Genomic DNA, 18,243 nt, shown 5'->3' on the forward strand with positions numbered 1-18,243 from the left:
AAAATAACACCGTATAGTAAAAAATAGAAAAATAAGAAAATACACCAATTTGAAAAAAAAAATAACAAAATATCAAGGTCCCTTCCGATTAGGCATAAATAAGACAAGAATATCTGTTGTAATTTATTGCATTAGTAACAGTGAGTCCTAACCTAATTTTCGGCATAATCAACACCGTTGTTCTGGCATTTGTCGTAGCATGGCACTAAATCTTGTATGCCCATGGTATATGTGTCTGACAGCAAAGACTGGAACTATCTCTACCACAGTGTAGCTGTCAAATCCTTGCCCTGCCAGAAACCTCTTCAGTTGAACTAAGAGATGAAAGTCGGTACATTCAAGGCCAGGGCTGTACAGGGAGTGGTCCAAGATCTCTCACCTGAAGTGATGCAAAGGGCCCGTGTGTACTCAGCTGTATGGGGTTGTGCACATTCGATTGGCCTTCCGTGAATTGTCTGCACCATCGTCTGACCATACTATCACTCACGACGTCCGGTTTGCACACCTCACACGATTGCTGGTGGCTCTGTGCCAAATTCTGAGCGTGCAATGTAGGCTACATCGCAGTCGGTGGGAGACTGTATGAGAGCTGCAATCTTTAACCTAGAACTGTCCTATAATGGCTGCATTGCAACTGTACCAGATTACAGCTACATGTCACTTCTTCCTGCCTGCATGTGTGTGAGTGTCGCTCTCCGACCACTAGTGCTTTTTTCAGTATGCCCCTCGTATATGAACTTTCAGAAGCTTTTATTATTAGAGTGTTCCTGTTTTAATGTGTGGTTAGCTAAATCAGGTACCTATGCAATGCAATTCTATAAATTCCTTGTGTTAAATTTCAAATACCTACATACCCTTTTCGTCAGCATTAATGGTAGCCTATAACTGCATGTTGTCAGTTTCACAGTACTTCACTTGGATATACAGTACTGAAGCAGAAATCCCATTGATAATGTAAGGAAATATGACACTTTATTTTGTTCGATTCAATTGTTTCACTTATATGCAAGAGTTAAGTTGTTTGCTTTACAGAGAAGAGAGAAGTAGTTTTATGCATTGAAAAATGAGTCCGCACTCATGGTTATTTAAGCAGAGGGTTCCAAACCTCAGTGGAAATATCAACATATAATACCAAGACTGGATAAGGGGACTGATAAATTACAAAATGTATTTCTTAGTCAATCACTCTTCACTCTAATCTCATTTAGTCTTAACTTTAAAAATAATCAAGTATTTTATTTTAAACTTACTGCGTGTGACAAAATTCCGTAATCCTTCCCTAGCTTGTTATTGTAATAATTTTCCAAATTCACTATTTTGCAGTTTGAATTCAAATGATAGAGAATAGAGAAATTAAGTCAATTTCATAGAAGATAATATTGGTACTTAACAAATCCACACCTGGATCTGTATGAGTTTATTATTTCCATTTGCAAAAACATCGATTTAGTTTAGTTTGTAATTGTCAGGGAAAAATGCAAATTTTGTCCTGGAAAACCTGGAAAAGTCAGGGAATTTAATTTCGGCTTGTTTGTAGCCACCCTGATTTAGTTCGGATTGGGAAATAAAGCGAGGTATATTTGGATCAGGAAAATATGGATCGGTGTTTGAATATGAGGGTCCAGGTTCGTCATCTGGAGAAGCATTGCTTGGTTCTGTTTCATCCACTGTCCATTCTTTAGGAGGCTTAGGAGTTGGTATAAAATCATGACTCATAGGTTTCTTGGCTGAAGGAACATCAGGATAAAATATACAATGTTTTGATTTTGAACTATATCCCACTATGTTTGTTAAACAGAAGTAACAATCCGTAGTATGATCTTTCTGTTCTGTCCATATTACAGGGTTTCGTTATCAGCACATCTGAATACATAAAGATGACTTAGTTTTATTTAAAGGAGTATTTCATTGTTTATCAGTGTCATCAGACATTTATTTGCTAATGTTGTAATATTTCACCAGATTTTAAGTTTTCATCTTGGTTTCCTGAAAATAGTCAAATCAAGGTTCAGCTGTAGTATCTGTGTAGTTTCAATATATTTAAATATATTTTTTCTTATGTGTTTAGATGAAATTTATGCACTGTAAATTACTAATGGATTGTAATATCTTTTTTTAGGTTCTTTGGTGAGACCAAAGGTGGTGCGCAGTGTTCACTACTGTCCTGCAACCAAGAAGTTTATTGAGAGACGTTATACTGATTTGACTTCATATGAGGCTTTCCCCACTAGTTCTGCATATCCAACTGCAGTAAGTTTTTTTTAAAAAAAATATCTGAATTGTAAACGTACGAGCGTCATGCAAAAATTACTAAGCAACATTTTTTTCTAAATTATCATGGGCCCATTCTGAAAGTTGCACAAGTTTAATGCGTTCAAGTTATGGTAACTGGCTGTCCCAAAAGTCATATTCTGTGCATCTCGAAGAACGAGATTCACCAAAGGCACGGGCCAGGAGGCTTGTTTGTTCGGTGAGAATCGTCTACTGCAGACAACGTGCGTGCATGATGGCTTCAAACTACACATGAAGAGAAGCGGTTTAAGTAATTAAACCAGATATGATCCGTGAAGAATATGATGAATAAGTATTTACAGGATCTCTTATATCTTATGGAGAGGCAACTTCAACCTTAAGTTACGTCTAATCAAATGGACATTTTGACTTTTCCAACTGCAAATGAAATATTGAGCATGTTCTTTTTCTGTTCACATGTTTTTCTACATCATGGGAAGTTTGATATTTCAAAGAGAACAAATAAAATATGTTTTCTTGCATGTACATATTGCTTCCATTGTTGAATTATTTCTGTTGTAGTCTACGGTCGTTACAAGCATAGCAACTGTAGACTACAAGATAAATAAGTAAAATACTACTTCCATAAGCATAATACTAAGTTTTTTCCCTCTCCTACAACCATTCAGTGGACAGACTTCTCTTTTCCCAGATTCCCCCGAGGAAAGATCGGTAGGGGAGAAGTTTTGGGTTCTCGTAACTGGCTGGTCGTGGAAACTGTCCCTCGTAGCCTTAACTCCCTTTTATAATAATGCCTTTACATCGACGACTTTAACAACAAAATGAAAGAATAGTGCATTCAGTTAGACTAATTATAACAATATGTGATCAGTAAAAGTATCAGCAGTTTTACCGAATAATTTTTTTTTTTATGCATAATACGGTGCGTCCATTTCCTTGCAAGGCCGAGACATTTTCGACCAGTAACATCCCGGTTAAGTTTACCCTCGATAGCATTTGCTTCGCTCGGAATCATTTGGAGGTTTTGAATGTGCAACACTCTATCAAGATTACGTTGCAGACTAAACCGTTAAATGTCAATGGTTTTCGTAAAGATTGTTTGTAATCTGAAAGCTCCGATCTTGAGTTGTTCTTTCCTTTGTGACTAAAGGTGCCCTGGACAGAGCTGCGAATGGAGTGAGGAACAGACCTTGAACCAAGAGCGTGTTAATTCCGTACTGTGTAGAAGAGTGTGGTTTTTGGATACTTGCCATGGTACTTCCTTGTGTAATTGCACTGTGTGTGTGTTGTGTGTAAGTGAGGCGATTGAGATGCCAGCCGCAAAGTTCACGTTAGAACAAAGATTTTTTATGTGTGACACTTCCGTGAAAACAGACTTGTGTCAAGACGTGTGTAGGCAATTTGCACAGAAATTCCGTGATAAATATCTGCTTGCTAAAGATATGTTCATAAAAATAAGCGGGACATTACTGGTTGAAAATGTCTGCATCTTTACTAGTGCCGCCAGCCAGACTTCTCCCGATCTCAGCCTCGCAAGGAAATGGACACACTGTACATACAGTCAAACCTAACATTTATTACCCACAATACTACTGTGATCTTCATTTTTCTATTACAGGATGAGGACGGAAACCTCTTGGAAACCGAGTATGGACTCTCGACCTACAAAGATCATCAAACAATATCAGTCCAGGAAATGCCCGAAAAGGCTCCAGCAGGTAAAGTGTTTTCCTCAGCATATGAAAAGTTCATACTTCAACTTGCAAGCATGACAATAAATTGGGGCACATATTTATCGTCAATGAAGTACCAAGCTTTCAGTACAAAAACTGAAGATACTGAAAAAACAATTCAGTTCGAAAGCTGTATAGAAAATGACATTTTGGTGTAAAAAGGGTCAATTTAATCCTAAATTTGATTTCAGAACTACTGTATTATACCACACTTCTACAACAAAAATCCATTCTAATAGCACATGTATGTAGTTGGAGTTTTGCATGGAGCATTATTGAGTTTTTCCTGTGCAGAACCCTATTTTTCACCTCGAATTCTGTAGCAGAATAAAGTGATGTTCTTTGTGCAAAACTCATAGGATAATTCAGACTGTTGAACGTATTGTGTTGGTAAATAAACTTTAAATTTCGTGTTTGAGTTTGGTTTGCATTTTTTCTAGGGATGTATACATATGTGTGAAAATCGGCCGAAATTGACACATCGGCATCGGTATCGGAATCGGCAAAAATCCTATATTTAAACCGGTACAGATTATACTGGTTTTACCTTCTAATAAGTTTTATATTCTAGTTTTGTAAGATTTATTGAAAATTTGGTTATGATTCATCATTATTGTAGAGTTTTTGTAATAAAATTATTGCAAACTCTCATTCAGAGGATCAACCTAACTCAAAATCGGAAATAAAACAGTACATTGCTGAACCAGGATCTGCTGTTGTATTGGAAATTCAAAAATGAGTATTCAAACCTGAAGCAAGTGCTGAGAAAATACTTGTGCATACCTGCTGCATCAGTATTCAGTAATTGAGTGTTCAGTGTTGCTGAACAGATTTGCTATAAGAAAAGTAGGTTACTTCCTGAAGTGTTTCCAAATCTCGTGTTTCTGAAGTTGAATCTGGCAGAGCAGGAATTTATTTTGCATTTCAAAGAACTGCTTGTGTACTAATGTTAAATCTCTTGAGAATCCATGTTCTTAAAGGTTCACATAACATTTTGTAGGTGCAAATGTACATGGCAAATTTATTTTTGTCATGCTGAAAATAACATCCCATTTCTGTTTAATAATCTTATGTATCACAATCGGTTAAATATTGGTATCGGTTCCAAAAATTATCGGTGAGTGCATCGGCATCGGTAAATTTTCAGCTTCGTCACATCCCTACATTTTCCCCTTCATTTTACATATTTTATGACAAAATATGGTATGAAAGTACATTGCACACTTTTCAAATCTATAAAGAAATATGAACATTGCAGTATGTTATCTCACATTTCATGTTTCTGTCAAAAACTAAAATATGCATGCCTTGAACAATAAAGCATATCCAGACAAAATTGTTTTTTAAAGTTTTTGCCTTTATTATGCTTTAGGATTATTGTAGCTAAGCAGGGTGGCTACTCACCGAGAATTGCAGGAATTGTGTGTGGATGTTTCTCCATTGACGTGAAAAATTGCAACTTGTATTAATCCAAATCCAATTGAATTTATACATATTTATTAATGCCCTGAAGCAAGTTTTTCACACTTTTGCTTTTATTTTTATCGAGGAATGGAAATAAAAGAAAGAAAGCTGCCTGGGGAAAAAATAGAATTCTTTCAATTTGTTAGTGTCCTTTTTGCAAAACAATCTGACAGACTGAAGATTATTTGCAAGATAAGATATCTTGAAATTAGTTAGATAAATTTGAGTTTGAAATTCTTAAGCAATTCATTTTTCGTACATTAATATTGATGTATCTCGTAACATTTAGTTTAATTTAATTAGACAATTTGAATACTTCGGAATCACACAGACCATTTATACTGTTAATATATTTGTGTGTGTATGTGTGTCGTGAGAGGTTGTAATATGTAAGGTTGAAATTGAGAGAATATCTGCTTGAACCCTTGAATTTTTCGAAAGTTCGCCTTGAAAACATGGGATTATACTTGTATTTTCTCATGGTACTAGAGTGCTCACCCTGCTAAGACTGGAGAGGGTGAGAGTTGTACAAGTGATCCTGCTTAATGCAAATTGTATGCCATTAATGTTTTCTTTCAGTGTTAAGAATGAGAGCTGTGGAAAGCTTTTGAGAACTTAGAAATTGCAAGTAATGTTGTCTCTCAGAAGCTGTGAAATCTTACCGTAACTCAGATGTTCAATAACCCAAGAAAATGTAATCATTTGCCACCACGAAAGCTTCAAACTATTTTTAGGTATATGATTTTAAAAAAAAATCTGCATTTTGCAACTAATGAACAAAATTACTGTTGTTAGGTATCATTAGGCCAAGAATTCCTTGATAGGGAAAATATTCTTGATGAAACCTAAATTTAAAAGTGAAAACAGTTACTGCTAAGCTAATGCCGTATATATTCAAATTTCAACTGCTAGATGTCACTTTTCTTCTCTGCAGAATTTTACTTCCACTCATGTCGAATTAAGTTGCGCTTTTGTTTGAACTCTTGAAAATAGTATTTAATAATTTATGTCCACATTGTAAAAAATTCTTATGTTGTTTCCGCTTCTAATTTCACAGTTAGTCATGATTTTAATCCTAATACAAAGTTTTTACGTTATTTTCATTAATTAATTTTACATTACATATTCAAAATATATTTTCAGTAACTTTTATACAGTTATATTTTCACTTTCAAAAAAAGTGTAATAAAATCGTAAATGTGAGAAAATTTATGTAAATTGTAACATATTGTATATGTGTGAAAAGAGAAGTGTTGTAGTTTTAGATAAAATTCTTAAACAGTAACATAATGAACAACATATTTTGTAGGATTTTTTTAAAAAAACTCCCATCTCGTGGGTAAAATCGATATTCTAAGTCCCGTTCGGAAAGAGTTAAATTATACAAAATTATATATTTTTTTTATTTTCTACCAATATTGTTTGGCAAAAGTAATTTTCAGAATTAAATGTAAAAGCTTAATGGAAAATTGCAATGGAATGTTTATATCTATGAATATTTCAATGTTGAAGCATCAGTATCGGTTGGAATCTGCAAGAGTGTTGGTTCAAAGTTACTGCCCTAGAAGCAATATCAGAATTTACTGTATTAGCTAACAATGCCCTCTGTTGCGCAATACTTAAATGGAAGTTAATTTCAGGCCAGCTCCCTCGCTCTGTGGATGTCATATGTGACAATGACTTGGTAGACGTGTGCAAACCTGGTGACCGTGTGCAGATCATTGGAACCTACAGGTGTCTGCCTGCAAAGCAAGGAAGCTTCACCTCAGGAGCATTTCGGTGAGTCGGTTGTAACATGTGCTTTACTTCTCTTGCATGTATACGTAGATTAGATTTATTTTGGTTAGCTGTAGCCACATCTATATCTAGCCAATAATGGTATTTATTCCTACTACAGGAAAACCTCGTTAATAGGAAGTTCAAGGGACCAAAAAGTGTCAACTTCGAATTAAACGACTTCGAGTTATCCAAACTTTTCAAGATGGCACCTGTTTTTCAGGTGTAAATAAAGTAGAGTATAAATTACCCCCACAACGGATGTTTTATAATTAGTGATAGCACAGAAAATAAGCTTTATATGTACTATATAATAATACTATTGTACGTTTTAAAGAAAGTGTAAAAAATGTTACACAAAATGAGAACACGGAGCTTACGCGGACACAGAGATTCCAAGGAGATGGTAACACTGTTTATCCTACCTAGTTGTACAACCGGTTATGCACAGGATGCATGTTGTGGAAAGTCTTTTAAAAAACTGTATTTTCTTTCAATTGTGCAAAGTCGTTGCTCTTCCACGAAATTTTTACAATTTTAGTTCATAAGAAACTTGTTTGCACAGAGACCTACGGAAAAGAAAACAATCTCGTTTATTGCAAGAAGTGAAACTCTGAAGAATCTTGACAGTAGTCACACTGGCGCGAGCAAGAGACTGGAGATAATCTGACAGAAGGAATATTGGATTTTATGTGCGTTCACTAGAACATTGTCCGCTACAGGATTAACTGGTCACAGAAGATTCTCTTGGGAGAGAACACAACCTTTCCCTGGCACAAGAAAAAAGGGGGGGCGGTAAATTTCATTCTGGTTCGGCTGTCTAAAACACATTGCAAAAAAAAAAGTCACGTTTTCTTTGCATCAGTTACCTTCATATTCGCCCCCCCGGGATCAGTCCAAACTCTGCCTCAACTTACATTGTAATCCACCCTGAAAAAGGAAACACTCAACTTGCTATCTGTTTGCACCTAATGTGTATCGTAGGACACATTAAACAGCGCCACACTCAATAATCACTCTGGTTTGGATCCTACCTTTAAGCTGTATAGTATATTTAGTTCCGCTTAGCTCATCAGCATAAAATTAACTCAAAACAAGCTGTACGAAACTTGCGTATTTTCAGATTAATCGACAATTTATTGTTGGATTCAGGAGTATTCTGGAGGTTAAATACTTTCTCTGCCAAAACTTTTCCTCTCGTATTCCTACATTAAGCATTGAGGTGTTTTTTTACGAACTTTATGTGCATCATGAAGTTGTTTTAACTCATGTTTTTCTTTCTGGAGATCGAATTTTGTTATCATCAAATCAAAACAGCTTTGCGAGATTCAAAACAATGATCCTTGGTGCTGGATGAGTCATTGCGGTTATTGGCAAGCGACAACTTTCCAGATGCTAGACTAAACACTGGTGCCAGCTGCAGCGTAAACACAATGAGACCAGCTGGAAGTTAGAGCAGCAGGTGGTGAAGACCAAACTTTTCTCAGCAGTGTGAAAAAGAAAAATGATCCTTGCATTAAGTTTTACCATGCAACAGACAAGAATACGGGCAATATTTCCTATCCAGACAGCTGCATTCAAACAAGAAAGAGGGACCTGAATTCTGCAATTATCACATTACCATGCACACCAGTGGCGGATAATGAGCTGCTGTAGGAGAAGGGAGGGGGGGGGTGACTTTTCTTTTTCTTACCCTGCGGTTTTTGTTCGTTTTGAAGAATGTATTCAGAACTGGTTGCTTTATTTTAGGCGCCAAAGGAAAGTAGCCCGTGTGCGCAAACGAGCAAGATATTCGTGGCCGAAACAATTAACAACCTCCCCCCCTTTCCCCCGTTTGCTGATAGGAAAAAGGGAGAAGACACGCAGCCAACAGAACACTTTTTTGGCAAATTTTATGACCGGCACAGTTGGGAAACGTATGAAGCGGGAAACGGGAGTTGCAACATACGTAAGATCACAGTCAACTTTTGCGGGAAACCTAGATGACAACGCATTAAGCGGGTTGGCCTAGTTTCCCTTTTTTATGAAGTTCTACAGGGCACAAAGAACACGCTTTTAATGAAAGTGGTTACTGGAAGTTGTCGGCTACCAGGCTCAGGAAAAATTGCTGAATCTCGAGCTCAGAGCTAGACAGATGGGTGACACTTCCAGGTGCCACGCGTCTTGTTTTGGAACTTTCCTGCTATCTTATCTCGCATTTCTCATCTGGCACTTGTGAATATTTCCAAGGTGGCGCATTCAGCGGGGAAAGAGCTTGACCTGCCATGCACATTGACAAAGAATGTCAATGTCCAGTGGGCATTTCGGGCTGCTTCCCTAGAGTTGTCAGCAGCTCTTAGGACAAGGCAACATGTCAAGGTCAAGTTAAAATAACGTCCAAGCTCTCTCCACATTCGATCTTCTCTTGTCAACTTACGCAGGTGCCTACTTCGAATTGCGAAACCAGTTTTGCCGAAGGTCTTGTAAACAACTTCGTATTAAAACTTATCCGCATTTCGATTTATCCGTACTGAAATACATTATAAATCCTATCTTATCGGATTAAAGGGTACTTCGTATTAACGAGGTTTTCCTGTATAGGAATGAGAGACATGGTAATAGATAATTCAGGTACTCACGTTTTCCGCGAAGCTGTTTTAAGTCATTTTCTTTTTATTAATTTCGGTAGCGACTGCCACCATCCTCGTTGGAATTTGTTGTGTCTTTGCTTGGCACATTTCTGCTGTTTCTTCCTAAATTGCCGCTAGGTGTGCTGTTGTCGCCTGTATGTCTACGTATGTGTCATCTGCTGTTCACCAGTGTTAATTGCTGCAGTAAGGGAAGGCAGGCATGGTGTGCCTGACCACTATCTATGTTGAGTTCATGGTTGTAATGCATGATGGCGTGAGTTTCTTTGAATTTTGTGTATGAGAGTGTGTGCTTTGTATTTGACATGGACTTTTCGATTTTATGATTGTGGAATTTGAAATGCTTTGCAAGTCCGGTGGTGGTTGAGCCGTTTTTACATTTGGTAGGTGTTCCTGAATTCTCTCACTGATGGGCCTGATGGATCTGCCAATGTAATGAGTAGGGGCATGCATATTTCGTTTTTGACGAAAAAACGAAATTTGAAAAACACATTGTAGTGTTAATTTTTTTGAAAGGTGCGAGATGCATTTTGTGACCATGTTTTGTCACGAAATAATGCGAAATGAACTGCAAAAAGCGAAATTAACTCTTAAACATGAAATTTAGGGTTTATTCACCGACGCGGCACCTTCTGAGGTCTGAATTATCCTGAGAGTTATGCAATTCACGGAAAATTGATTAATTCTGCTGTTAATATTGGAGAAACAAAAAGTGACTCCTTTACACAGAAATAACAATACTCGGATAACTACATAAATGGGCTATTAGAAGTGAAATGTTAATTCTGTGGAATAAGTGTAGTTTTTAAATCAAATTTAGGATTATATTCACAATTTTAAAACCAAAATGTCTTTTTATATACCACTTTTGATCCAATTTTTCACCGCTATAACACCGATATTTTATTTTATTTACCACTTTTGAACCCGAAATTGACTGTTTTTATACCGAAATTTTGCTTTTTTATTTACCAAAAATATGTCGTTGAGGGGGGAGAGGAAGAATCATTTGTTTGTTTAGTTGGTCAGCTATTTTGGAGGTTGGTTTGGGTGCTATTTGGATGTTGTACGGGCGGTTGGATGTGGTAGGATGGTAGGGGAAGCAAACCACTTAATTTTGTTATCTGGTTGCATTGATAGAGCAACCAGAATAATGTACATAAGGATTTTGTAGATATCAGAATCACTTGGTGAAAGTGCATTAATCTTGTATTCAATTAATGGTTGTTAAGCTCGAAGAAAGGAAACAGAATACATGTACTAATGAGCTGAAGTTCATACGAAAGGAGCTGTTAACTATAAACACCCTTAAATTTATCTTGATTTAAAATTCCATAATTTTTAAAAGCAAAAATAGCAAAGATTTTGTGTAGAATAATATACAAAATACTAATCGTTAAAACTTAAATAGTGTCATTATCATTAAACTGTAAATAAACATGTTGTAGTATCAGAAACCGAAAAATGTATATTTACATGTACTGTATTTCTTTATATGCTTTAATCAAACTTTTTAAATATTGTACAGGGCCATTTTCCAGAAAAAGCATTTATATATATAAAAAAAACAGCTTTTACGTTCCTGGATTTTACATTTTCCTGTATTATACATTCAATCTTGATAGTCCCAACAAAGCAAAGTGTTACAAAAGTTTCCTTTATTTTACATTTTCCCGCATTTTAAGTTTTTTCAGCTTCGTCCCCTGGAAAACGTAAAATCGAGGTTCCACTGTTTCTATATGTTTGGTGCGAAAAACCATATAAGCAATTTTAATCTTTTTTTTTAAATAAAAAATCTATTTAAATAAAGAAAAAGTCATCAAAATGATATTTATTAAGAAAATTTACCCACCCTTGGTCTGATGATCAAAATGATTGCTTGTAATGCAAAATGTTCAGTTTATAGTAATAAGTCGTGAATAAAATGTAATTTTTAATTCTTTATGATTTCAGCACGGTTGTGATTGCCAATCACATCTCTCTGTTCTCCAAAGAAGCATCTCCGCAGGTGAGTCGTGACGATGTGAAGAAATGCAAGAAGCTCTCGAAGATGCCAGACATATTTGAAGTATTGGCCAGGTCTCTCGCACCTTCCATTCACGGACATGCTTACATAAAACAGGCCATATTGTGCTTGCTTCTGGGAGGAGTAGAGAAGGTTCTTCCAAATGGAACGAGGCTTAGAGGGTAGGTGTTCTTTTAAGATATGCGAAAACACATTATCTTTACTTCAATGTAGAGGGCGCCATGGCTGGCTGAACCACGAAATGTTCCAATATTTTTCCTGAAATGTCACTTAATCCAAATGTGTGCTTATTTAGTACTTTACTTAAGGCAAGCAACCTAATCAGTGTGTTTCTTTCAGGCACCTTTTCCGGGGGTGTAGAGCACCCCTGGAGGGAATCTATCGCTCCACCCGGACAACATTGTACAACAAAATCAAAGTATAAAACTTTTCTACTACCGTTGTTTCCCTCGCATCGGACCACATTACTTTGTGTGGCGAATATTTTTACCTTTATATTTACATCTGTAAATAACAACGCCCACACATGTGCAAACTTACATAAGTTCTTGCTGACCTCAAGTCCTACAAATTTTTTGTCAAGTCAATGCTTGATAATGGAATATATACAGAAGCTGACAATCCATTGTTGAAAATCTTAGAAGCTGACGTGGGATATTGCGAGTTGATGTGAAGTCCTTCTAACCATTCCCGTAACGACAGCCGGCCAGCATAGAAAGGTCTTTCAGTGCTATGAATAGGATACTAGCTAGGACAAGAAGTAGAATGCTACCAGGAACTTTAATGCATTGCATGATAATAAGCATTGAGGGACCCAAGATTCCAACTGATGATTTTCTGAAGAAAGCAGTAGATTTATATGCCACGAAGAAAGCTTGCAGGATAAGGTTGATGTAAATTCTTCATGCCATCTTAAGCATTGCATGATTTGTTCTATTGAGTTTAATAACTATAATATTTTTCATGGTTCACCATTGTGGAATTTGTTCTGGATGATAAAATGTAAAAGTAGGTGATGTTTTGTAATTTACTATTTACTATTGTAATGCTAATAGCAAAAGATAATATTCGTACATGTTAGACAACAGACCAATAAAAAGAAACTCAAATAAAAAGAAAAATCTATGTCTTTCCACATTGAATTACTAAGTATATTTAAGTCACCACATCCTAGTTTATTTTTGTTAGTACGTCATTTCCCACCTGTAACGCTCAGCGTCAAGTTCATTGATGAACCACGAACGACCACTGGAAATTCTCATGTTAAATGCACATATGTTGTATTTTGCAGATGAGATTCACAATGCCCTCCCGGTTCTCTGAATGCCCCCGAAGCAAATTTTCTGAAAGAAACGCTGAACCTAACCACACGAACTGATCATTGCAAGTGTTAAATACGTCTATATTCTCACTTGGGGGCCACGGAAAAATCTTGAATTAGAAAAGTCTATATTCTCACTTGGGGGCCACAGAAAAATCTTGAATTAGATAAGTCTATATTCTCACTTGGGGGCCACGGAAAAATCTTGAAACACTGAGGGTGCCGTGAAACGAAAAAGTTTGCAATATTAGGATATTTTTCTAGCCTCGTGTAAATATAATTTTGAGTGGTTGCATAGTTTTCACAATAGTCAAAATACCCCAAATCATTTGTTGAACAGAAAGTTTTGATGAAAATGATATGCCAAATAAATTTTCATACATTATAAGTTGAGTTTGGTCGTTTATAGAATTGGCAATGTTTATCATGAATTTCACAAATTTTTACATGTATGTCCCGAAAAATACCATAAAAATTGTAGCATTAAAGTAATTCAATGATATTCTGGGAAGGACAAAATGCCCTGTGTTTACATTGCTTTTTTCTTTTGTTTGAATTTTGGAGAAAAATGACACCAGCAATTTTGATCATTATACAAAAGGAGTGAATTTCGAGCATGTTTGCAACAACTTTGATGCATTCAACGAAAAGTGGTCCTACTCCCTGTAAAAAAAATGAATTAATCTGAAAATTATTAGTGTTTTTAATTGCGTTAAGGTTTAAATGTTTGTGAATGCGTATAATCTGCATATTTCACCAATTAAAATTATTGGCATCAGTAACCTATATACTTCACAGAAAATGAAGTCAAATTTTGCTACATTTTTAAAGCGTCACACACACACAACACATTTTCGTTAATGCTTTTCATTCATTCAGGCTGTCATTATATATATTTTTTCATTTTTAGCAGACACCACAATGTACTTCATAATTCTATGAAATAGTTCATTATGAATATTTTAATCAAATCTCATGTCTAGAACCTTACGTTTTGTGTTTGAAAGGTCACATACATAATGCTGGAATACCCTCTTCATAGTATTTTCTTATTTTGCATGCTCTTCTCCCAGTTTTGTTAAATCTGCATGATGAGGATTAATGATAATTTGATTAAATTGATGAAGAAACATTTACAAAGTAACACTGATGCCCTGACCAGGGCTCAAACCCACATTCTTTGGTGGCAAGATTGCAATTTGACCACTGAATTACTTGACCTCAAAGACAGAATGTTACTTCCCTTCCTCAACCCATGATTCTTGCCAAACTTTACTTGCCCAATAAAATTTGACCAGTTAGTATGCAACTTATGGTGAGTTCACCCATCTTGTACTGATTGTCACATGTGGAATCTTATTTTGAATGTTTAGATCCTGTAAAATAATGTTGAATTATTATTATTTTGCAGTGACATCAACATATTGTTGATTGGAGATCCAAGTGTTGCCAAATCACAACTTTTGAGGTACGTTTTGTGCACAGCGCCTAGAGCCATTCCAACAACTGGGCGAGGTTCTTCTGGTGTCGGTCTCACAGCGGCAGTCACAACAGATCAGGAAACTGGAGAAAGGAGGTATTATTCTTGTTGAGAGTATTTGAAAATACAGTTCTTAGGAAAATATTTGGACCTAAAAGCAATGTAGTGAGTGGAGAAGGTTACATAATTTAGAAGTTACAATTTGTATTCCTGTCCAGATATTATTAGAATGATAAAATCAAGAAGATGGCAGGCCATGTGGCACGAATGGGAGAGGAAGGAAGAGTTTACAGGATTCTTATTGGGAAACCTGATGGTAAGAGACCTGTAGGAAGGCCAAGACGAAGATGGAGGGATAACGTTGAGATAGGCTTAAACAGGGCCATATTTAGGATCTGTAGAGACCTACAGGACCTTACCGGAGGAAATTTTTTGGAAATAATATTTCAATTGAAAATAATATTTTAGTTTTAAAAATAACATATTGTAATTTGAAGTAAACAGTCGGTACTTTCCCAAATAATCGGATTATAAAAGTACAGTATTACCCGCACCACAGTATTAACAGACATTTTTTTTATTTTAGTCTATTCAAAAATAAAATTTTTAATTTATTTTTTTTGGTGCGGGTCGAATAGGCTGCAGCCTAGATAGCCTACACATAAATGTGGCCCTGGGCCTAAAGGAAATCAGTAAGGATGGAAAAGATTGGATTGATATTGCCAGGATAGTGACAGATGCTTGTATTGCTGCAGCCATGAACCTTCGGGTTTAAGAAGGCTAGAGAGATAGCTAGTTATTAATACAAGTGTTTTTTATTTCCTCTTGTGTTCCTAGTAGGGATGGACCGATATGAAATTTTGGCCAATACCGATAAATAGAGGCACATATTTTTGGTAAATAAAAAAGCCAAATTTCGGTACAAAAACATAGTCGATTTCGGGTTCAAAAGCAGTAAATAATATAACATATCGGTGTTATAGCGGTGAATAATCACATCAAAAGTGCTATATAAGATGACATTTTGGTTTAAGATTGTGAATATAATTCAAAATTTGATTCAAAAACTGCACTTATTATACAAAGCAAACTTATCCCTTCTAATAGAACATTTATGTAGTTACCAGAGTATTTAGTTCATTTCTGTGTAAAAGGGTCAGTTTTTGCTTCTGAAATATTTACAGCAGAATTAAACAATTTTCCGTGAATTGCATAACTCACAGGATACTCCAGACTTCAGAAAGTGTCGCGTCTGTATATAAATGGTAAATTTCGTGTTAAAGAGTCTATTTCGCATTATGCAGTTCATTTCGCATTATTTCATGACAAAACAGGGTAGGAAAATCCACCTCTCACCTTTCAGAAACATGAAAAATGAACATTATAGCATGTTATTTCATATTTCGTGTTTTCGTCAAAAACTAAATTTGCATGCCTCTACCGATAAAGTACCGATATTAAATTTACCGATACCGATAACTGATATTATTATGATCCGATATAAAATTAGAAGTGGTCCTTGAAGAACCTGAAAGGTACATTGACCTACTTAATACATTTTTCAATGTGACTGCAGTGCAAGAGAAGTTGCATATTTAGACATTTACATTTTTAGAAATTAGAGCATGGAGATTATCCATAAAAATTACAACAAAATGGCAGAATTTTGCACTAATTTATCAGATATTTATCGATATATCGGATCGGTAAAATAATCGGTAATTTTACCGATACACCGATATGTAGAGGCACATATTTTTGGTAAATAAAAATGCAAGATTTCGGTACAAAAACAGAGTCAATTTCAGGTTCAAAAGCAGTAAATAAAATGAAATATCGGTGTTATAGCGGTGAAAAATTGGATGAAAAGTGGTATATAAAAATACATTTTGGTTTTAAAATTGTGAATATAATCCTAAATTTGTAAAAACTACACTTATTCCACAGAATTAACATTTCACTTCTAATAGCACATTTATGTAGTTATAAGAGTATTAAGTTTATTTCTGTGTAAAGGAGTCTATTTTTGCTTCTCCAATATTAACAGCAGAATTAATCAATTTTCTGGGAATTGCATAACTCTCAGGATAATTCAGACCTCAGAAGGTGCCGCGTCGGTGAATAAACCCTAAATTTCGTGTTTAAGAGTTAATTTCGCTTTTTGCAGTTCATTTCGCATTATTTCGTGACAAAACATGGTCACAAAATGCATCTCACACCTTTCAAAAACATGAAAAATTAACACTACAATGTGTTTTTTCAAATTTCGTTTTTTCGTCAAAAACGAAATATGCATGCCTCTACCGATATGCCTATATCGGCCGATACCGATAGAGTACAGATTAATTGGTCCCATCCCTAGTTCCTAGTCTCTGACAGGTAAGATGAACATGTTCTGCTTAGTATGTGGTGTTAGCACAGGTTGGCTACTCACTGGGAATTCCTTGAATTCCAGGAATTGTGCATCAATTGTTGATTCCGGGAATTATGCGTGGATTTTTCTCTGTGGACGTGTAAAATTGCGACTTTTATTAATCTAAACCTCATTAAATTTGTACATATATTTATAAATGTTCTGAGAAGTATTTCACAGTTTCGATTTTTTTTATCAAGGATAGAAAAGAAACCTGGGTGGAAATAAAACAAAATTTTCTCCATTCGTTTACTTTAATATCCTTTGCAGAACAATCTGACAGACGGAAGATTACTGCAAGATAAGAATCTCGAAGTTGATTAGGTCAATTTGAGTTTGAAATTCTTATTCAGTTTACAATATTTGGTACATGAGTATTTCCCGAACATTTGTGACTTGTGTTTGTAGATGTATTTAAAGTCAGAGTATTTGAAATGGCAAATGTAAATTCCGCAGGTTAAATTAAATATTTTAAATATATGTACCATTTAATTTAATTTTATTTTTTTGATACATTGGAATCAGAGAACCTTTATATTTTTAATATATTGAATACGTAATATGTAAGGTTGAAGTAGAGAAAACATCTGCTTGTACCCTTAATTTTTTTTTGTTTTAATTTAGCCGTGGAAACCGGGAATTATACTTGAATGTTTCTAGAGTGGCCACCCTGCAGAAGCTATTTCCATGATTATTGCTGCTATTACTACTACCACTACCACCGCAACATCATCAATAATTGGAAAATTGATTTTATGTTTTTCAGGAGACCATGCTGAAAAAACTTAAGGGAAGATGTAAAATTGGGGAACATTTTGTAACATTTTGCTGTGTTGAGATCATCAAGATTGAATATAAAGGGTGTTTCATAAAGTGCGCAGTTTTTGAAAATGCAATAACTCAGCCAAAATTGCCTGAAAATTGACATTTTTATTTTTTTACGCATTCACTACGATTTAATAATTAAAAAGTGAAAAGTGATGCCCGTATGCGATTTAAAAGTGAGAAATGATGTCTGGCATATGTCCATATGGCATATTTATTCGTTTCGCATGATCGGTTGCTTTGATCTCTTGCGTCAACTGAACCTTGTAAGGGTGCATATGAAGGTCTTCTTTCAGTATTCGTTGCACTGAGGATACCGATATCC

At 35.5% G+C, this 18,243-nt stretch overlaps 1 protein-coding gene across 2 annotated transcripts in view; it reads left to right on the forward strand.

Annotated features, from left to right (window-relative positions):
- The window catches only part of Mcm3 (minichromosome maintenance 3), a 59,875-nt gene that overhangs the window by 18,261 nt on the left and 23,371 nt on the right, over positions 1 to 18,243 (forward strand). For both annotated transcript variants that reach the window (XM_083115637.1, XM_083115638.1), the window contains exons 4-8: positions 2,120 to 2,250; positions 3,872 to 3,971; positions 7,091 to 7,229; positions 11,807 to 12,040; positions 14,612 to 14,776. In XM_083115637.1, coding sequence (XP_082971763.1) covers positions 2,120 to 2,250; positions 3,872 to 3,971; positions 7,091 to 7,229; positions 11,807 to 12,040; positions 14,612 to 14,776 — 769 coding nt within the window. The remainder of the gene's footprint in view (positions 1 to 2,119; positions 2,251 to 3,871; positions 3,972 to 7,090; positions 7,230 to 11,806; positions 12,041 to 14,611; positions 14,777 to 18,243) is intronic.

This window comes from Lepisma saccharinum, chromosome 30 (genome assembly GCF_977018435.1).
Source record: "Lepisma saccharinum chromosome 30, izLepSacc3.1, whole genome shotgun sequence".
Classification (NCBI taxonomy): domain Eukaryota; kingdom Metazoa; phylum Arthropoda; class Insecta; order Zygentoma; family Lepismatidae; genus Lepisma; species Lepisma saccharinum.